The 20648-nt window shown below is 40.2% G+C and overlaps 1 protein-coding gene across 1 annotated transcript in view; it reads left to right on the plus strand.

Annotated features, from left to right (window-relative positions):
• The first annotated feature begins 3365 nt into the window (after positions 1-3365).
• Positions 3366-20648, plus strand: part of PTPRR (protein tyrosine phosphatase receptor type R) — a 264879-nt gene continuing 247596 nt past the window's right edge. The window contains exon 1 of the mRNA XM_065932177.1: positions 3366-3490. Coding sequence (XP_065788249.1) covers positions 3421-3490 — 70 coding nt within the window. The 5' untranslated portion in view covers positions 3366-3420. The remainder of the gene's footprint in view (positions 3491-20648) is intronic.

A 20648-nucleotide genomic window follows, 5' to 3' on the forward strand; every position in this document is an offset into this window, starting at 1 on the left:
CTAAATAATTTAAAGAAGAAACTTTTACAGTCAGTAGATCCAATTTCTTTAAAGTGTCCTAGGGAAAGATGGCCGGTATGAATGGTTTTCATCCATTTACAGACATGTTAATGTGGAGGCTCATAGTGGTTATATTCAGTTTGAGGGCATGTTCTGAAAGGCTTCTTTCCTGTATAAATTCTTCCCGACTCACACCTCATAGGAAACAGAGATGGTGCATTTTCTGGTGAAAAAATTTCACATGATAGTTATTTTCTGTTTCTCTTTCCAAATGTAAATGATTTCCTTTAGGACACAGCTCTGTAATCCAGTATTATTAATAATTTGCCTGGCTCTCACATAGTAATTTCCAAACTTCTTTAAATTGGAGCTAATTTTCTGAAACGGTATAATTTACTAACAGAGACTCTTCTCTAAAACACCAAATTGCCTTCACTGGTGTTAGATCACCGAGTCAAGGGAAAGCAGCATCTGTGAACTCACAGAGACTCTGTCTCAAAGAACTAAGGGGTTGACTTTTCATTGGTAGGCTGATTCACTTATTATACTCTGACTTCACATGTCACGGGATCAAATCTCTTGCAAATATATTAGGTCAACTCACCAAGGAATATGAAATTTTTTCTCCTTTATCTTTTTCAAGTGAATTAATAATTACTGTCTAGTCACCAAAATTACATCTCACTTGAGGTTATTTTTACTGTACTGAACTGTTCTAGTAGTATATCTTGAATTAGAAACTGGAAATTTTGCTGTGAAGGGAATTTTCATGCACAGTTTAATAACTCAGCTACCTCAACCCCTGGGCAAAATAAATAGCTAGCTGAATGCTTGTTGGCAAAGTCACAGCGAATTATATTATTTGAAACTCGAAATATTCCCCCCCTAAATAAATGTTGGAATTATCTGTGGGAAAGCAAGGGATTCAGGGCATTACAGTAACATTGCTTCCTTACCGTATGTGCATTGTCTTCTTGGAGATCTATGGAGTTTGGTAATTGTTTTTATTAGGAATAATATAAGTACACCCATTGCACTTGGGCTGCAATTACTCCTCCTGGCTCTCAGCCCTGCAGCAATGCTAGGACCTGATATTAGTTGAGAAGAGTTTCTCTTCTGAGTTTTAAACATAGATAAATAAGTTATCTCAAATATCTAGTAAGAATCCCAAAGAGCTGGAACAATTGTCACTATTGAATTTTATCAACTAGTTGCTTTTAATTAATTTATTTTTGAGCATTTATTTTGTGTGAGGCACTGTTAGAATCAGTTGGCATACATTAGTGAATACAATTGTCAAAGATAACTGCCACTGTAGAGGCTGGACTCCGTTGTGGGAAGGGGTTGGGGTTAAGGAAAGAGATAATGAATGATAGATGCCATTAGCAATTCTTTTGGTATGTTAGAAACCGATACAGGCTATGGGGAAGGAGACTGGGGAAAAGTGAATCCGGAGTAAGGAAAGAGGTTGCAGCCTAGAGAGGTTTGGGGTGAAACGGTTATGCCACAGAAATGGTACGTAACACACCCACGTGGGGAAGTGGTGGAGGGGGGAGAGTAAAGCCTCATAGAGCCCAATTTTCAGCACAGAAGTCCTGACAAGGAATCTGAAATATGTTTCATTCTCTGCCTTTTTGCAACTAGTGGAGTGCAGGTCGTGGCCTTGTCTCTCACCGCTAGAGATGAAATAAATTATAAAGGAAATGATACTGCCCAGGCTCAGATCCTGTGACATCCTGTCTAATTGAAACTCTTGTGGGTAGTATGTTTCCCATTAGTTGTCCCAGTTCACAGGGGATGGAAGAAGAAAGCATTGAAGAGATAGGCAGCTCAATTCAACAAGCACTTATTCATATCTCTTATTTACCCAGAATGACTTTATTCAATTTCAGTGATACAAAGATGCAGACCTTCTTAAGGCCCCTCAGCTGCCTTGTAAGATGAACCAAAGATGAATGAATATAAATGAAAAATATGTGATGTTGCTAAGCAAAGGTTGTGTATACATTCACATGTGGAAGAGATATACTGTAATCTGGAGTTAGCCCAGGGCTTTCTGGAAAAATGAGATCAAGGTTAGACCTTTGCAAGCTTGAGTGTGGCAGTGAAGCAAGCGGGAATAATCCGGGAAGGGCCACAGTATCCCACCAAGACACAGAGGTAGAAAAGTCAGAGCTCCTGGGTTAATTAAGGGAGACAAATCTGGCCACGGGATTTCATGACCAGGAGCAATGAGCCCCTGGAGTAACAGAAGGATTTCCACACTCAATGTCCCCAATGAGGGGGATCAACATCTATATTAGACAGACTGCTACAGCCTTCCTAGGGACTCGGATCTGTGCAGGAGAAGCCCAGTTACAGGGGCGATTCCATTACATTTTACCTTAGTAAAATGGAGACAAAGGATAATTATCTCCAAAAAACAAAAAGATGTCTTCTTCTCTTCTGTTACATGGATATATCCTACTAGTCTCTAAGTATGGCCTGACTTAGGTCACTACGGTCATAGGCTTTGAGCTTGAGTCTGGAGAAAGTTTAAAAAACAGGGCCCCCGCTGAAGACACAGGAGAAGGGGATCATGTTAGAAAGAAGGCACCCCCAGGATGCGTGTTCACTGCTTATACTCAGCAGGCTGCCCCATGACCTCTCCCCCTGGCAACCCTGCTTAGAGGAAGACACCTGTCCTCTGTTCCCATGGGCAGCCTGGAGAGGCTGGCACTCGGAGGCCCAGAGAACGTCAGCTCCCATCCACGAGTTCTGTCCACGTGTAAACCAAGATCTGGGGAAGGGACAGGGTGAGTTGGGGGGTTGACACTTTCTTAGGCCGCCTCCTCTGGTTCCTCGGGTCGGGCCCTCATCTGGTCCCACTCCCAGGCTTTGGACAGATACTGGATCCCCGATGACAGCCTCAACACGCTTCCCCCACACCCCCGCCGCGCCGCGCAGCCGGCTCCCCCCGCAGCCGCCGCTAAGACCCGGAGGAGCGGAATTCCACTTTGAAACTCTGCGTGCGGCGCCAGGGCCAGACCCGGGCATGCTCAGTGGCCGCGGCGCGGCGGGGCTGCAGCTCGCACGGCTCCGGCCGCGGGCTCCAGGGCTGGCTCCCCCCACCTCCGCCTCCCCGCCACGTCCCCCCCGCGGCTGCGGAGCTTCCAGAAGGCCGAGCGGCGGCGGCTCCCCGCGATCTCGGCCCCCGCCCAGCGCCGCCCGGCTTGCCGCCGCCTCCCTCTCCTCTCTCTCCCCTCCTCTCTTAAGGTGGCGAAGCTGGGGCTGGCTTCCGTTCGCGCCACACACCGCGCCGCCAGCCCCAGCCCGGGACCTGCCAACGCCTCCCGGAGACCAGAGGACCTCGGCGGGGGCTCTTTCCAACACCACTTTGCCCGAAGTGGGGTCGTGGCGGAGTTGCTGCTCCGCCGCTCAATGCAAAGCGCGATGCGGAGAGCGCTCGGCTTCCCTGCGCTGTGCCTGCTTCTCAGCCTTCACGCTGCAGGTAAGCGGCTGCCCGGCAGAGCCGTGGATGCGCTGGGAGACTGCACGTGCTCCAGGACTCTAGGGAAAGCTGGCTTCGCGAGGAATCCCCTAGAAAGGCGAAGCAGGACAGTGCTGACCCGGTGGGGGCGAGGGAGTCCTGCACCTGTTGGAAGACTGAGGCCGAAAACTTAAGCTAAAATCAGCCCTTGATTTTTCCTGACCTCGTATGAACATTTTCAATGCGAATACAGGTTTGCTTCCTCCACCCCTCCCCTCCATCCAGACTCCCAGGTTTTGTTTCTAAGCTCCGCACTTGACTGCCCGTTTTTCAGGAGGCAGGCAAGACTCCCCACTGGATGTAATATTTTCTACTGCAGCGACTACTTCCGTGAGGTCTCTCGGTTTAGCGAGAGCTCGCAGAGATCCATTGGCTGTAACCTGATGGACCACATCTCTGCCCCAAAGATCGAAATACACGATTCCCGTGAGCGATGCCGCTCCAGGCTCCTTTGGCCCCAGCTCTTGTCAGTCGAATTTTCTAAACCAATAAGACGGACGAAAGCTTTAAAATAGGACCCCCTCGCCTCTTTCAGCATCATGCTCAGGTTCCGAGGGCACGAGACAGAAAACCAATCACAGTTTCAAAGCTGACAACCGCAGGGCAGGCACTGTCCCCTGGGACGGGTTTGATGAGGTATAGAAAGGAATGACAGTGAGACCGGTTCCCAAATATAAATATAGTTGATATCAGAACCAGTATCAGGTTTCGTTTGGAAGCAAACCTTAAGAAGTACCTGGGGAATTTTACATAAAATGTCGCTATAGACCCTGCTTTTTTTGATACATGCAGCCTCGATCTGATGCAGGGACTTGCTGGACTGAATCCTTTATCATTTTTACACACACGTGAACCAAAATAAAATATGGCAGAGAGATTTTAGGAGCCCTCCTGCGACAGCAGTTGTCCATGCTGTATCCCTATAGCAATCAAAGACCAGGTATTTTCCCCGAGTTTGCCTGTCATCCAATCACGCGTATTCATTCATTTTTCCAAGCAATATTTTATTGAGTATATACTACAGTCCGGAGATAGTTCATAAAGATAATGGATGCAAAATTGCAATTTGGGGGTGTCTTTTAGAAAGAGTGTGGGTGAGCCCTTTTCTGTGTAGGCAATAGGTACTTTCTTATTTCTAGCTAATGCTATTTTAATGTATGGTGAATCTCTTGAACAAGTAATGTATGGGAACATTCAGGCTATAATTAAGTACCCATGTTAACTGTTATAATTGTGATGTTATATTGTGGAATTTTCAGTAGTTCTTTGCACTTTGAAAACTAGGATGTAGCTGTGACGTGGTCATTAAATTATTTGCAAACAGTTGTAGTAAATCCTTTTATTACTGCATACAATTCTTTAATGTTGAAATATGAGATGAAAACATACACATAGGGTTGAATTTTATCTACAGTATTGTTTTATTATAGCCCTGAGACAAATAGCTATTACCAAAAAAAATCCTCAGTTCCTATCAAGTTTAGGAATGATTTGAACTGATCTATGAAAAATATTAGTGTTGTTATTTATTTTTAAAACTAACGTATAAGATTTCTAAAGATAACATTTAAGGTATCTTGAGTAATTATAGCTTAAAAGCTATAAATAACCTTAAAACTAAGCAGGTGGAAAACATTTATAAATTTGTCTTAGATGAACATTTGGGATGAGAAAATAGAGGACTTTTGTTCATCAAAAGAGAAACCTAGAAGTCTGTAGACCTAGATTATACCTGGAGCTCTGCCAAAGGGTGTATTACCAAGACAAACCAATCCAACTCTACTTTGACTTCTTAATTTGAAAAAAAAAGGAAGATGATTAATCAATTGAATTTAGTCACAAGGCATTGAAGGCTATCTCCAGATTTCAGTTGCAATATGCCATATAGAAATTAATTGCATTCATATTTTTAATGTAGTGCTTTGATAGGTGTTTTTTTCACAGCAGATTGCAAGTTTAATATTGTGGTTGTCTTGCCAGTTTCATTTTGAATGCATTTTAATTTAAACAGCAATTTGTGGGTCACAAGCTGTCATCAGATTAAAATTCATCACACAGTTATCTAAATAACATTGTTAGGACTTTTCATTAGAACTGAGATGAATCAGCTTTCTTGATCTCAGCTCCTGTAGATTTGGATAATAAAAAAGTGAGTGACTGGAAGGACAAAGATCAAGAAGTCAGTGATGGTCTCCACTTGTTGAATGTCTCATTTGGCTTCTCTTACAGAATGCTCTCCTCTCAGGAGGAAAGTGGGCTTTATAAAGAAGGAGAATGAATTCTATGTAGTCAAGCCTCTTTGGCTGAAAAGCTAATTGATCCGTTTTGGTTGTGCCCAGGGTACCAGCCACTACTTTATGCTGGCAGAACTGATGATAGGTTAGACATCTTTCAGGATGGGAGAAATTGGCTGCCAGGATGTGAGTGCTCTTCGTAGCTATGCTAGAAACTGTTAACTTCCATAGTCATTCTCCTAATGGTAAAGTAGCAGACTGTTTTCACCTTGAGTGCCCTCTCCAACTGTTTGGTCATGATCGCCTGAGTCACTATACAAAAAAAAAAAAATTCTGACCAACCCTGAGTTCTGATGACTTAACAAGGAAAAGTATTGAGATATGTTTGCAGTGTCTATGGGAGCAAAAAGAGGAAGAGGGGTACAATGCTGTGTAATTAACATCTCTAGTAAGATAACTGTAATGAATTACTGAGCATGGCGTTTGTCAGAGAACCTGGACTCAACTCTATCCATGGCAGCTGATGTTCGTAGACCTTCTTAACAGAAAAAGTGATAGTTATTGTTCATCCAGCTGCTTACTATACAGGTGAGAAAACTATGATTCAGTAAAAAGTAGATATTATTACTTTAAAGTGCTGGTTAACAGTATAGTCAGGGTAAAAACCCTGTGTTTCCAGGCCTGTGATTGCACTCTACTACACTCTTTGCAAGGCCACCATTGAGATAATAGTGCCAGATTCTTTTTCCCTAATTGTCCTCATTCCTTAGCCTCTGTGAAGCAACATAATGTATCAACTTCACTAGAAAAGACCACTTCAGGAATATCCAAGAAGGCAACTACAAGCTACTCAATGATATGGATGGTAAAATAATTACGTGGAAAAGCCACAGATAGCTTATTTTCTTCAGTGTTTCTTCTCTTTTCTTGTCCAAGGAACTATGGGAGATGATATTTATTGATAATATTTTAGTTACAAAGGAGTAAATGTCTTGGGGTATCTTGAAGATTCTCATGGGAAAGCTTTCTTTTTCCTAGTGAATGTCTTGCTAAAAAAACACAACTTGATTTCAATGCATTACTCTCTCTTCAAGCTCTGGAAATGGTTCTTTCAAACTTCTGTATGGTTCTTGCTTTTTTTTCTGTATGGTTACCTGCTTTTCTGGATGGCACAGAGACTGCCTTCCATGTATATTCTGAGGATGCTTCTTCATTCTCAGAGAAGTGCCTAGTCAGTTTCCCTAGTCTTTGAGAAGTAAGGGTTCCTGTGATGGAGCTAAGAGGATCAGGGAAGTCACTGGCAGAAACACCATCCTCAAAAGAAAGGGTAGGAACTTCCCTGGTGGTCCAGTGGTTAGGAATCTGCCTTGCAATACAGTGGACACGGGTTCGATCCCTGGTTGGGGAACTGAGATTCCACATGCCGTGAAGCAGATAAGCCAGGCACCCCGACTACTGAAGCCCGTGCTGTGGCTAATACCCAATGTAGCCAAAATAAATAAATAAAATATTTTTAAAAAGAAAGGGTAGACAGATAGGAAAATGATATTTTAAGATATCTTTTCTCAACGAAGAGTCCCTTAGAGTCCCAGAATCAGTCTTTCACTCGACATAATTCTTACGCTGGCCAGGGGTCTGCTCTATTCTCTTCCACATTACCTCCCTGATATCTCTCTGCTTTCCTCTCTTTTGTCTCTCGCCAGCTACAATGGTCTCCTCCCCAATCCAAGAAGACACCAAGTTCTTGCCCATCCCCCCGAAAAGTTTTGCTTATTTCTTTGCCCGAACTATCCTTTCTCCATATTTCCATGGCTTAATCCCTCAATTTTCGGTCTTTGTTCAAAGATTACTTTCTCAGTGAAGCCCTCATTGACTATCCTAATTAATATTTCATCACCCCTCAAATCTTCCAATACCTTTCCCTGATTTATTTTTATTATTAATTTTATCAAAGTATAGTTGATTTACAATGGTGTGTTATTTTCTGCTGTACGACAAAGGTACTCAGTAACTCATACGGGTATTCTTTTTCATATTCTTCTCCTTTCTGGTTTATCACAGGGTATTTAATATATATAGTTATAGTGCCCTGTGCTATATAGTAGGATCTTGTTGTTTCTCCATTCTATACATACTAGTTTGCATCTGCTGATTCCAAGCTGTCAATCCTTTCCCCCACATTCCCTCCCCCTTGGCAACTACAGATCTGTTCCCTATGTCTGTTTCTGTTTCCTGGATATGTTCATTTGTGTCCTATTTTAGATTCCACATATAACCCCTGATAGCTCAGTGGGTAAAGAATCCACCTGCAATGCAGGAGACTCAGGTTCAATTCCTGGGTCAGGAAGATCCGCTGGAGAAGGGATAGGTTACCCACTCCAGTATTCCTGGGCTTACCTTGTGGCTCCGCTGGTAAATAATCTGCCTGCAATGCAGGAGACCTGGGTTCAGTCCCTGGGGTAGGAAGATTCCCTGGAGAAGGGAAAGGCTACCTACTCCAGTATTCTGGCCTAGAGAATTCCATGAACTATATAGTTCATGGGGTCACAAAGAGTCGACACAACTGAGCAACTTTCACTTCGCTTTTCCCAAGTGCTATCAGGTATTTGTCTGTTTTGTTTACTGCTATTTCTATAGCAGATCCTGCCCATCCTAGCACTGGGAGAGGAGCAGCGCCTGGCATAAAAACTACTAAAGATTAGATAAATACATTGAATAAATAAAAACAGCACAGTAATATTTCTAGTCTCCTCTTTTTGCATTTAATTTCTTCTTGGCACTCATGCAAGGCACCTAGTAAGCTTAGTCACTTCCAGAATGGATTTCAGCAGAGCTTATTTACCCAAAAATTAAGTTGCTTCCCAGAAGTCTCACATACCCAGGGGACATACAATCTCAAGCAGGCTTTGCTACTTTGGGAAATGAAGAGCAACTGGGGATGAGCTTTAACTATCGATGAACTCAGTGGCAAAGTCCTCCCAACTGATTGCCAGATGCTATAAGAGCCCAAATGCCATGTTGGTTGGCTGTATTTTTAATTCTTTGTAAAGGGCTTTATACCTGTGGGAATGACTATGGTAATGTCTGCATCTTTAGCATTTAAGAAGATAGATGTATGTATACTTGAGACCACACATTCCTAGAACCCTGGAGATTGCTTATTCTATTGGAAATCACACCCTGACTAGCACCTTATGAAAATTCTGGGTTGTATTATCCACAACCCAAATAATGATGAATGTATTATCTATCATTCAGACTTCTCTGTTTCTCATCTACTTTTCTACCAACTCTAATCTTTTTTTCTTAATCTTAAATTTATTTATTTTTTGATTGAAGGATAATTGCTCTACAGGATTGTGTTGGTTTCAGCCAAACATCAACATGAATAAGTCATAGATAAACACATGTCCCCTTCCTCCTTCCCATCTTCCCTATCCCACCCCTCTAGGTTGTTGCAGAGCCCCAGTTTGAGTTCCCTGCATCATACAGCCAATTCCCCAAGTCTAATTATGGTTCAACATAGTTAAGGTGGTCATTTATCTTTTCCTTATCAATGAATATTGAGATTAGATTAACTCTAATTTTGAAAAATTCTTCTCATTGATTCCCATGGATAGCCACTGGTTTCCTCAATGGCTTCTATCTTATCTAACTAGTCATTTCTCAGTTGTACTTTTAGGTCTTTCTGTGAGCATTCTCTAATAGGTTAGTGCTCTGTAGAATTTATGTGTCCTAGGTCTTTTTTTCTCTCTTATCCTGGTATACTTTCTCTGTGGATGTTTATATTCAGCAAAGTTGAAATCCATATTTCTATCTCAGATATTTCTCCTGCTCTCCAGTCCTATCCCTACAATTACCTAGGAGTCATTGGCGATCCCACAAGTATCAGGAATCTGGCTGTTAATGTTCAGTACTTCCCATAACAACCGCTTTTATTTCTATATATTCTATCATCATGAATAACATGCGAGTCCCCCACAGACACCCAAGCCTGGAGTTAATTGCTCATCTTGTACCCTACCTTTGCTGTTTTCAGTCAAAAAGTTACCAGGTCTTCTCACCACCTCTTTACTTTTCATGCCCACATCACTGCCTTGGGATAGGTCCTTATTTCTCATATAGTATCTTACAATAACCTACCATCAAATTCGTCCTTCATAATCATGTTGGAGGTAAAACTGGAAAAAAGCATACTCGATCACATTCTCACTTTGTACTCTCTAATACAGCCATCTCCTTTTCTCTTAGGGTAAACTCAAACTCATTAGCATGGGGAAGTCTTTTACTCTCAGGTATTTCCCAACTCCATCCTTATTTCCTATCATCATGTTCTGCTTTGCCCACTGTTATCATACTAAAAGCAAATTTCATTGGTTTTCCAGGCCTCTCATCCTTTTCACATACTGTTCTGTTTATCTTAAGTATCCAACTCTGCTTTGTTTTCTAGATAATTTTTCTTCAACTTTAAATCATAGTTGAGCATTGCCTCCTTTGAGAACCCTTCCTTGAATCCCATCTCATCCAAGTAGCTTTCCCAAGTTTTTCTTTGAGGCCTGTGTATTACACTATTAATGCCTTTAACCTGAGGTGTTTTTTTTTTTTTTTTTTTGAGGACAATAAGAGAATTGTAGCTTTTATCTCTGTATACTAATAACATGTTAATAGAACTGTGCTTGTTATCCAGTATACCATCAGTAAATGTTGCATTCAGTAAATATATTCAGGATGAATTTGGAAAAATAAATTTTGATTAATTTATATTTACAAAGAGATTATATCTCATTTTCATGATCATAACGAGTAGAATTGACTTTACTACTGCCCTTTCAATCCAATGTATATTTACTGGTTACAAAGTGGAAATGGGACAGAATAGCTTTCATTTAAACATATTCTGTTTAAGATAAGTTTGTGTTCTGTGAGCATGATGCTTACTCTAGTGGGGTTGTGTGTTGAACTCCTCCTAGATGTATAGACATCCCTATATGATTTTCTAGTACTACTTCAAGATGGGAGTGAGATGAATGTGTTTATTTTAAAGAGATAAAAGAGTTAGACAAGATACATAATATGATAACTGTGCATTAAATGGACCCAGAACCCCTAACTCTGATTACTGATCAGCTGTCTTGAAATAACAAACATGAGCCACCTACACATTTAAAATCAGGTGGGAGTTTGAGGCAGTGGGTTCAATAAGCAGAAATAAAAAATAATCCAACCTTCCTTTACTCCCCCTACCAAAATCCAAACTAACCATCACAGAACATTTCTGAGTATTTGGATGGTTTTATACAATTTTTCTCTTTTTTATGTATAGATAAAGTCTTTATTACACCTTCTTGGGAGCCATGCTTTTACTTGAAGAATGGAGAGTGGCTGATGAATAATAAAAAGTCACTTCTTCTGAGATGATGGGGTCACACATCAAAAACTCATTTATTGCCATTATTATTAGTGATAACATGAATGTTATGTTTCATGGTAAGTATATTGTTAAATCTCTTAAAAGCTGTTTGTAAAGTCTAGTTCAAAAGGTAGAGAAAGCCATTTTTACCTTTAAAGGCTGATTTTGAAAGATCCTACTTGGTCATAAGTGCATTCTTCAACTTCAAAGCACTTACAAATGCTGACGTGCTTAGAGTAGCTTTGATATTTCTCAACACAAAGGATTTTAATAGCTTGAAACATTTTAATGGTAAAATATTATTTTAAGATCAGGTTTCCTAATGCCTGCTCACCAAATAATGTAGCTGTAAGTGTCTACTATTGAGATATTTGCCACAGAATGACAATTAGCAAATTTATGCTGCACATAGTAGCACTTTCCATTTAGATCATTTTCTACTTATAATGACAGTCTAGACTTTTCTCATAATCAAATCTCATTTGATTTCATTTTACTAAGATGTTGATATCCATGAAAATTTCAGCCACAGGAACCAACAAAACAAAACTGCTTACCTGAAACAGCAGTCTAGATCAACATGTCTAATTACACTGAAGTAGATGCTAAGTTCAGTAGGGGCATGAACAATTTTCTGTCTTGGTTTGGACCTGAAGCAATGTCCATTTGCTGACTTAAATGTGCAGAAGGGCTTAAGACAACCTAAACTACTGTTTCTTTGAAAAAGAGCAATGAATGAGCACAGATTAAGAGTATCTCATAGTGATTTACTGGCCTATACTGCAACCTGTGCAGAGTAAGACTCTTCTGCTATTTCACTACAGTAGTAATTCAATTCCTGACGAAGACTGGAGGGGAAATGAGGCGATGCACATAACTACACAAAGTCAGCTGCCAGTACTGGGATACTTTCACATACCTGGGGAAGAGGCTCAGTACAAACTATGCCACACATTATATCATGATGAGTTAGTCTGCATGGCCATCAATCTATAAATATAAATTTATAGATTGTGATTTTAAAGTAACTCACTTTCTTGGTCTCTTGTTGATTCAAGGCAGTATTTTTATTCTCCCTGGAAGAAAATGAAATAGCTTAAGCAGAAAAGTAAAGAGAAAATTGAAATAAAGGAGAAAGTGCCATATTTTTAGATAATGCTTAGCAGAGTACTGTAGCAGTTAAGAGCATGTATATGGTGGTCAGTTTCAAATCCAGGCATGGTCACTTACTGTTTCTATGGTGATTTAGTCCCTAAGTTGTGTCCGACTCTTGCGACTCCATGAACTACAGTTCACAAGGCTCTATCCATGAGATTTCCCAGGCAAAAATACTGAAGCAGATTACCACTTCCTTCTCCAGGGAGGATCTTCCCGACCCAGGAATTGAACCTGGGTCTCTTGCATTATAGGCAGATTCTTTACCAACTGAGCTATGGGGGAATCCCTATGATCTCTCTGTAACTTGGAGTAAATTTCTTGATCTTCCCACATCTCAATTTCTTCTTTTGAAAATGGAGACCATGTATTATAGAGTTGTTGTTGTTGTGTGTTAAATAGGATAATGTAGTGTAAAATAGACTTTGCTGTCTTAGTAAATGCCATGTAAGTGTTAGGTATTATTGGACTAGGGGTGGGAGCGGTCAGATGCTAAATGACCAACCAGTATCTTGGAGCAATTTCTCATTCTTTTTGTATTTGAGCCAATTCTAGAGAAGATACATGCCCAAGAGAGATTCTGGATTCTAGCCCCTTTTTCAGTTGAATCTTATCTGCATAATTCCTTTCTCTTTGGTCTGAGCCTTACTAATGGGCAGGTTTGTGATGGATTTTGAAACTTCAAAGCATCCACCTACTTCTTCTGGCCACGGAAAGGCTGAAGAGAGCCTGGCCAAGCCCAGGATGTCAGATCTCATTCTCCTAGTCCCTCTTCAACACCCCACACCAAACCCCTCAATAAAGTATTTTAACATGCTTCTCCTCCTCCAAATTCACCTCTCCCCTAAGTCTCTCTCCTAATGCCTTACCTATAAGTGTCTAAATGTATTATCTATCTACGTGTCTTCAGCAAATCCTTATTTAAGTGAACATATTAGTAAAATGCAAATTTTTCTTGGGCTTGCTTCATGGTAATTGAAAATAAATAAACTTTTCACCTTTTCCTAAAGACCATAGATCTGAAATATCTAGTTCTTATTGCACTGTGTTGCTTAGCAGATAGCCCAGACTTGTCCTAGGAGCTGCCTCCCTAACTCATCTCACTAGGCACAGATGCAGAGTGAGTTCAGACGTGTGACCTAGGCTGCGACTCATAGCTCTAAGAACTTCTTTCAGGACTGCTGCTCTAGTAAGCCTTCTCTTCTACTGACTGACTGACACTTGCTATTTGTAGCCTATGGAACTTCTAGATCTTTGGGCTCCAGGTCCACATGGAAGGCTGCCCATGGTTCTGTGGGCACTAGAGAAGATAGGAGTGTTTGAACATAAAGGGAAAGCAAGGAGGGACATGGAGATGGGAAGACCTTTTATTGGGGATTGTCAAGCACAGCCTTAGCCTGTTCAAGGGACGACTTATCACTCCCTAATACCCAGACCTTGCTACCCAGCCCCATTTGATCTGAGGATTCTATCCTGCTGGTTTTATCTCAGATGACCTACCATGTATAGCTCCAGTCTGGCTCCCTGAGAGAGCTGCAACCCACCAGAAAAATCAGAATTCAACTAAGGAAACTTTTTCATGGTGCTAACCTCCGATATGCAAAGTTATGTTCGTGGTGGGTTGGCTGTTTCAGTGCCTCTGAATGCTCCATGGCAGTTAAGAAGCTCCCTAGGGGAATTCTCACAGGTACTCACAGGTCTGGTCCAGTTGGGCAGGGCTCTTGGCATTTCTGGGTCCCTCTGCATCTCCGGAGCATCAAGATTCCCCATCAGGTGTCCACTGGTCTTTTCTGAGTGACTTATTTCCTCAAAATGGGAGTGCCTGATTCTTAGAGAGCTTGGATTATAACATTTATCAGCTGTTTGTAATTCCTAAATCTGAACATTAACTGAAGGTATGAAAATATAACAAAAGGTCTCCTCTCTAGATAAACATTGAATTTATAGGGAAGAGACAAATAGATTTCATTACAAGAAAAGAAGGAAAATACAAATGACTATTTCCTAAATCCCTGTGATGTGCTAAGTGTGAAAGTGTTGGCTGCTCAGTCATATCTGACTCTATGATATGGCCTCATGGACTGCAGTCCAGCAGGCTCTTTTGTCTGTGGAATTCTCCAGGTAGGAATACTGGAATGGGTAGCCATTCCCTTCTATTGAAACCAGGTCTCCTGAATTGAGGCAGATTCTTTACTGAGTTCACCAGGTCTATTTAATCCCTACGACGTACTAATCTCTATCCCAAATGCTTTCTATAATGTAATCATCTCACCCTTTAGGATAGATAGTTTGTTTGAAATGGTATGCTTGTACAACAGAAACAGCAAAAATATACTCTAACTCATGTAGCAGAGTAAAAATAAAAGAATTAAGCTCTAGAATCTGACTTCCTGGACTTGAATCACTTCTCTGCTATTTACTGTTTAAATTCTCTGTGCTTCCCTTTTCTTATCAGAATAAAAGGCTAATACCACGGTAACTACCTCGTAGGGTGTTTTAAGGATTTAAAGAGCTAATTCATAAGGCCTACAGCATGGGGCTGGAACACTGCATATATTTAATGGTGATAGTTGTGAGAATTATCATATTAGCATGTGAAAACTTTCATTGGTCCTATATTTCAGGTTCCATACTTGAAAAGGAAAAAGTGTGCACATTGACTATCACCCATTAAAAAGAAATTCACTCTGAAGCCTTCTTTTGTGAAGTGTCCCTGCCCTGAAAATCTAATTGTTGTACCTCCATTTAAAAAAAAAAACACTAGTAGAACTTTTGTCTTATGAATTAAAAACTGCTTGTAATTAGTAAGCATGTGTTGGAAGCAATGAGTGCTGTTTTCCAAACTGGAGAGCATAAGAGAAAAATAACTCCATAGCCACCAGAGGTGCTGCAATTATGGGCAACCTCCCTTCTGGTAAAGACCTTCAGTCTTAGATTTGGGGTCGAATTTGTAGTATCACCCCTCCTGCTGTCTCACTCTACAAATTATCTGAATTCACAACATCCAACAGGGGCCAAAATACCCCACTTCTAATGTTGAACCTTCTGCATGTCCACGGACACCTTGCAAACTCTGTGCATTGCATGGTTTGTGTACTCCACTGTGAGAGCCTTGTCCATATACCTTTGGGGTGTCTACTTGGGAGGGGAGGGAGTGGGCTTCATGAGATCAGAGTTGCTATATATGTGTACTGTGGATCAGGTAACCCACCTGCTCTAGCGTTAAGTTCTGCTGAGTCGACCATAATTTCACCATGGGTACAGAGTCCATGCTTCCAAACCAGTCTTGCCCTGAGCCTGAAGCAAAAGTGCCTTGGCTCTCCCATACTTCAGCCTAAGGCATCAGCCCCGCTGCCAGCAGCCCCCTCGCCGCTCCCCCAACCCTGCCCTTGAAGTCTTGAAGTTCACTCTCTGGAACTCTGTGCTCAGACTGAATCTCAACCTCCTGCCTCCTCCTTCCTCTCCGCCCCAATTAAAGTGTGTTGTTCTTGCTTCCCACTGCAAGAGAGGTCTCTCCTCTGCTAGCGCTATTTTAGGAAAGATGTGACACAGTGATCTACTCCTGATAAAAATAGCTGTTAATTGTATGGTCTTTCCCTAGCAAATGTTCATTTTTTTCAAAGAACAGTGAAAAAAAAAAAAGCAGTGTCTTCTGAGAAAGCAGTGCCTTCGACCAGTGGTGTTCATTTCAAGTGATGGATGAAGGGACCAGGACAGGATGTAGTAGAGGAGTTGACCTGAAGGACCTACCAAGTGCCCTGTGCTCCTCAAATCCCTAAATGTAGGCAGAGGAGACCAGAGCAAGATTTTTTCAAGGCCACCATGGGCCTCCTCCCTTACTCTCTGTCGTATCATAACTGGGGCTTCCCAGGTGTTGCTAGTGGTAAAGAACCTGCCAATGCAGAAGACTTAAGAGACACAGGTTTGATTCCTGAGTCAGGAAGATCTCCTGGAGGAGGGCATGGCAACCCACTCCAGTATTCTTGCCTAGAGAATCCCATGGACAGAGGAGCCTGGTGGACTATAGTCAATGGGGTCACAAAGAGTCGGACATGACTGAGTGACTCAGCACAGCACAGAATCATTACTATGAAAATACTGTAATTTTTTATATGTTCTAATATTCACTTTGCTATTTTTTAGTATAATTCCTAATCTACTATGAGAATTATTCTTAAAACAGATATTTTTCTTGCAATTGAAATACAGCTTTCAAATCATTTGGAGAATTCTACTATAAAAGAGATGATAATAGTTTATAATCTCTATATTTATAAATACTAATATTTTAAATGCTTGCATAACAATGAGGCATAAAAATTAGATTTTACAAGTGTACCTAGAGTTTTATCACTTCATAAATGCATATGGAACTCAATTTCTATGATCTCTGCAGAGGCTAGTGTTACTTAGCTTTCTAGCTGTATGATCATTTTTCCCCACTTCTGCATTTCCCAAGAGGGCATATGTTGATGAAGATCTGCTCTTAACTGCTATGTAGAGTTGAAAAGATTGTAGCTTTCACTCTTGTCAACCTCTGCTCCAGGCATCTTTTAACTCAGTTCTTCAGGAACTGGGGAGCATCTGACTGCTTCTGTGGAGTCAACATAAATCTCACTTCCTCCAGCAGAGTCTGAGGCCGTGGTCTTAATCTCACTTCTTTATGACTTCTGTCTAGTCACACTGCCCCAAAGGATGCTGTCCTAATTGTATTAAATTTCACTCTGTAATACTAATTTATCAAATGAGACATATGGCTACTAACGCTGGGCAAGAACTAGGAAACATGAAATCCTTTCATTATAATTTTACCACCAGCACATGGCACACAGTGGGTATTTTCTGAAATGACTGTCCACTTCTGTGGCTCCCAGATAGAGTTTTCTGTCATGCAGCTCAACTTCGGATGGAAGAGATAAATAGGAAGAATGGAGGGACTCCCAGAGTAGTTACAGTGAGCTCTAAGTGGGAGTAGAAACCATGTTAGTTCTAACAGGATATTTGAGGAAATATGAAGGAGTATTTATATCAAAGATCATGCAGGAAAAGTTGATAAGATGGCTTAATAAAAATCTTTCCTTATTGTTGTAAGATTCAGGCCCTTTCCTACATAGAAAAATATAGAAGCAGTTCTGTAAAAATAAGACTAGTTACTGTGGTGTTGTTTTTTAAATTTTTATTATTGATATACTAGATATATCACTGGTCAAACACTTGAAGCATCTAAATAATGTTAGAAGAAGACATAGAGCTTCCTCATGGAATTATGTGTTTATATCCTAGAAACTAGGGCATAGACTAGATTTTAGAAAAAAACATTTCTGGAAGGGAGTGTTCTTTTGGTAACAAGCTCTTTTACTGAAAGGGAGGGCCTTTCGGTAAATCATGGTAATAATGGGAGGGCCCATGATTGTTTAAAATTTATATATGTATAATTCAAATAAAATTTATAATTGTTATCCTTAAGAAACAATGGCTCAGTGGTTAAAGAATCTGCCTGCGATGCAGGAGACTCAGTATATACGAGTCTCCATCCCTGAATCAGGAAAATCACTTGCAAAAGGAAATGGCAATTCATTCCAGTATTCTCGCCTGGGAAATCCCACGGATGGAGGAGTCTGGAGGTCTCCTCCATGGGGTCGCAAAGAGTCAGATATGACTACGTAACTAAGGACGCACGCACACATTGTTTTACTTTTTATGATTCATTTACTGATTTGAAGATGAACTTTTTTTTTAAATCAAATTGGTTATTTGATATCAGGATACAAAACAAGTGTGTACACATATAAATATATGCATACATAATATAACACGTGTTGTAAGAACATAATTAAGACACACAAACTGAATATTGCAAAGTTAGCTTTATGTTAATATATATAGAAAGAGCCATAATGGAATTTTCAAAACACTAGTGTACCTTGCTAATAAGATTAGTACGAGTGAGTGTCTGTAATACCTGGAAGGTTATCCTAATACATCTCAGTTGCCGCATCTTGAGAAGGCTGTATTTGTTCACCAGGAAGATTCAGTGTTGGTCCTGTGGGTGCTTCTAATTGGAGATTAGTGCCATGGTGACCTCATGGGTTAGCATTAACAGTAGTAAGTAGTATTACAGAACAACTGGAAGAGTTGTTTTAATGTTAGACTCCTTACATCCAAGGATAGCACTTCTGAAAATTCTCCTTTGAGTTCCCAGAGAGTCCTATATTGTTCTTATGGAAAAACTTATCTCTTTAGAGAAAAATCAGCGCCATGTGAAATCTAACTGAATTGAGGCTCTCTTTAAAGAATGTACTGTATTCTCTTGTAAAGTGCATTTCTAATCTGGTTGTAGACCTGTAATACAAGAACCACCTTCATTTTCTGGTGAGAAAACTGAGGCTCAGAGAGGCTGAGGACCCATAACTCAAGTTCTGATAGACGGAGTGTGGTGGTTAGGTATTAAAGATACAATCTAGGTCTCTAATCTCTAAAACCATTTTTTTTGTTTGTTTGTTTTTTTTAAGCATGTTTCTTTCCTTTCTCAGTTCTATTAATTGGCATTTTCTAAGTAAATTTTTACTGGTACTTATGTATTTTTAACTTTTCCTGAGAGGCATTTACAAAGAAAATGAGAACCTTGTCATATCTCATGTAGAAATTCCCGAGGGACTGCCTTGATGTTATCCATTTGCATCTCCTTTCTAGAGAAGAAAGTGCTGGCAATACTTGAAAAACAATGATTGTCCTTTTACAAAATGATCAGAAAACAAAGTTGCCCTTTTTTGATTGCTCACTTTTTCAGGTCTCTTTGGTGACCACTGTTTCATCCTTTGTTGCTTTCCCAAGTCACTGACACTGGTTTAAACAGCTGCAATATGAGGATTTATTCTGAGAGGGTATATGTGGACCCATTCTACCTTATGCATCCAGAGTTACCAAAGTTGAACGTGAAATAATGAATCATAATGTACATAATCATAAAATCACTCTGCGATTTTACATATTTTCTCTTTCCTTTGTTATGGATCTCTTCAGAGACTATTAGGGTCATATCCAGGATGAAATTTCAATTGTGGAATTTTATGACCATCAAAACTGTTTATTGTCCTGTAAATGTTGTTCCTGTGATAAACGTACTTTTATTTTAAATTCAGTTAAGTATCTTTGACAAGCTATTCACTATTCTGTGAGGGAGCTCTGTCCCTTAGAAATTGAAAAAATTGTCATTGAGCTCTCAGTGAAGATGAGGGATCCTACTACTTATCTCATTTCTACTTCCTTTTTCATTCCTTACAAGAAGTTTTTTCAGTCCTTCTCAATTCTCCTGGAACCTCCAATCTTTGTTCTCATCCTCTCTCTCTTATGAGATAGCTTCATCTCCTTCACGGAGAAAATAGAAGCTGTCAGAAGAAACTTGCTCAACTTCCACTGCCAAACCCATTAACATCCTTCATCTTCCTGCCTCTCCTGTATCCCCATATTATAATGGGAGAAATACCTCCCTCCAATCCAGGGCTCATCCCCTTGATGATACTCTGGATCCCAGCTCCTCCAGTCTTCTGGGGAGGCTCAGTCTAATGATTCTTCCATCTGTTTTTTTCTTTTAGTGATATTTCCAACCACTCCTCCTCAACTAGCTCTTTCCCTTTAAAGATTAAATGTACTCAGATCTCTCCTATAGTGAAAAAAAAAAAAAATCTCTCAATCCCACTTTCCCTTCCTGTTAATACATTGCTCTTGTCACACTGAAGTTTGTTGCAAGAGTTGTTTTTCATGTTATTTCTCATTTATCTCCCACTTGAGCCTCAATCCAGTTAAATCTAGCTTTCTTCCCCCACCCCCACTCTGAAATTATTTTCTGTACATTTATCAATCATTTGTTAATGAGATAGATAAACATTTAGTGATGAGAAAAGATGTTTTGATACAGTATTGAGTGAAAAAGGTAGTTTACAAAGCATAATATAGCATAATCTATTGCCTTTATTTGGAGTGTAGTGCAATGAATTTTAACTTATCTATAGAGTCATGTAATCACATTGTATACAGAAAAGTTCAATCACTCCAAAGAACTCCTTCATGCTACTCCCCCTGCTTCTCAACTGATAACTTAATAATCATTGATCTAGTTTTTTCTTTTCAATATTAGTTTTTGCTTTTCAAGAATGTTCTATAAATGGAATTTCTGCATCTGTCTTCCTTTCCTCAGCCTAATGCCTTTGAGAGTGATCCTAATTGTTTTGCAGATCAATAATTCATTTTTTTAAAATTGATGAGCGATGTTCCATTGTATGGATGTATCAGTTTGCTTTCCATCCATCAATCGAAGGAC

This window comes from Muntiacus reevesi, chromosome 4 (assembly GCF_963930625.1).
Source record: "Muntiacus reevesi chromosome 4, mMunRee1.1, whole genome shotgun sequence".
Classification (NCBI taxonomy): domain Eukaryota; kingdom Metazoa; phylum Chordata; class Mammalia; order Artiodactyla; family Cervidae; genus Muntiacus; species Muntiacus reevesi.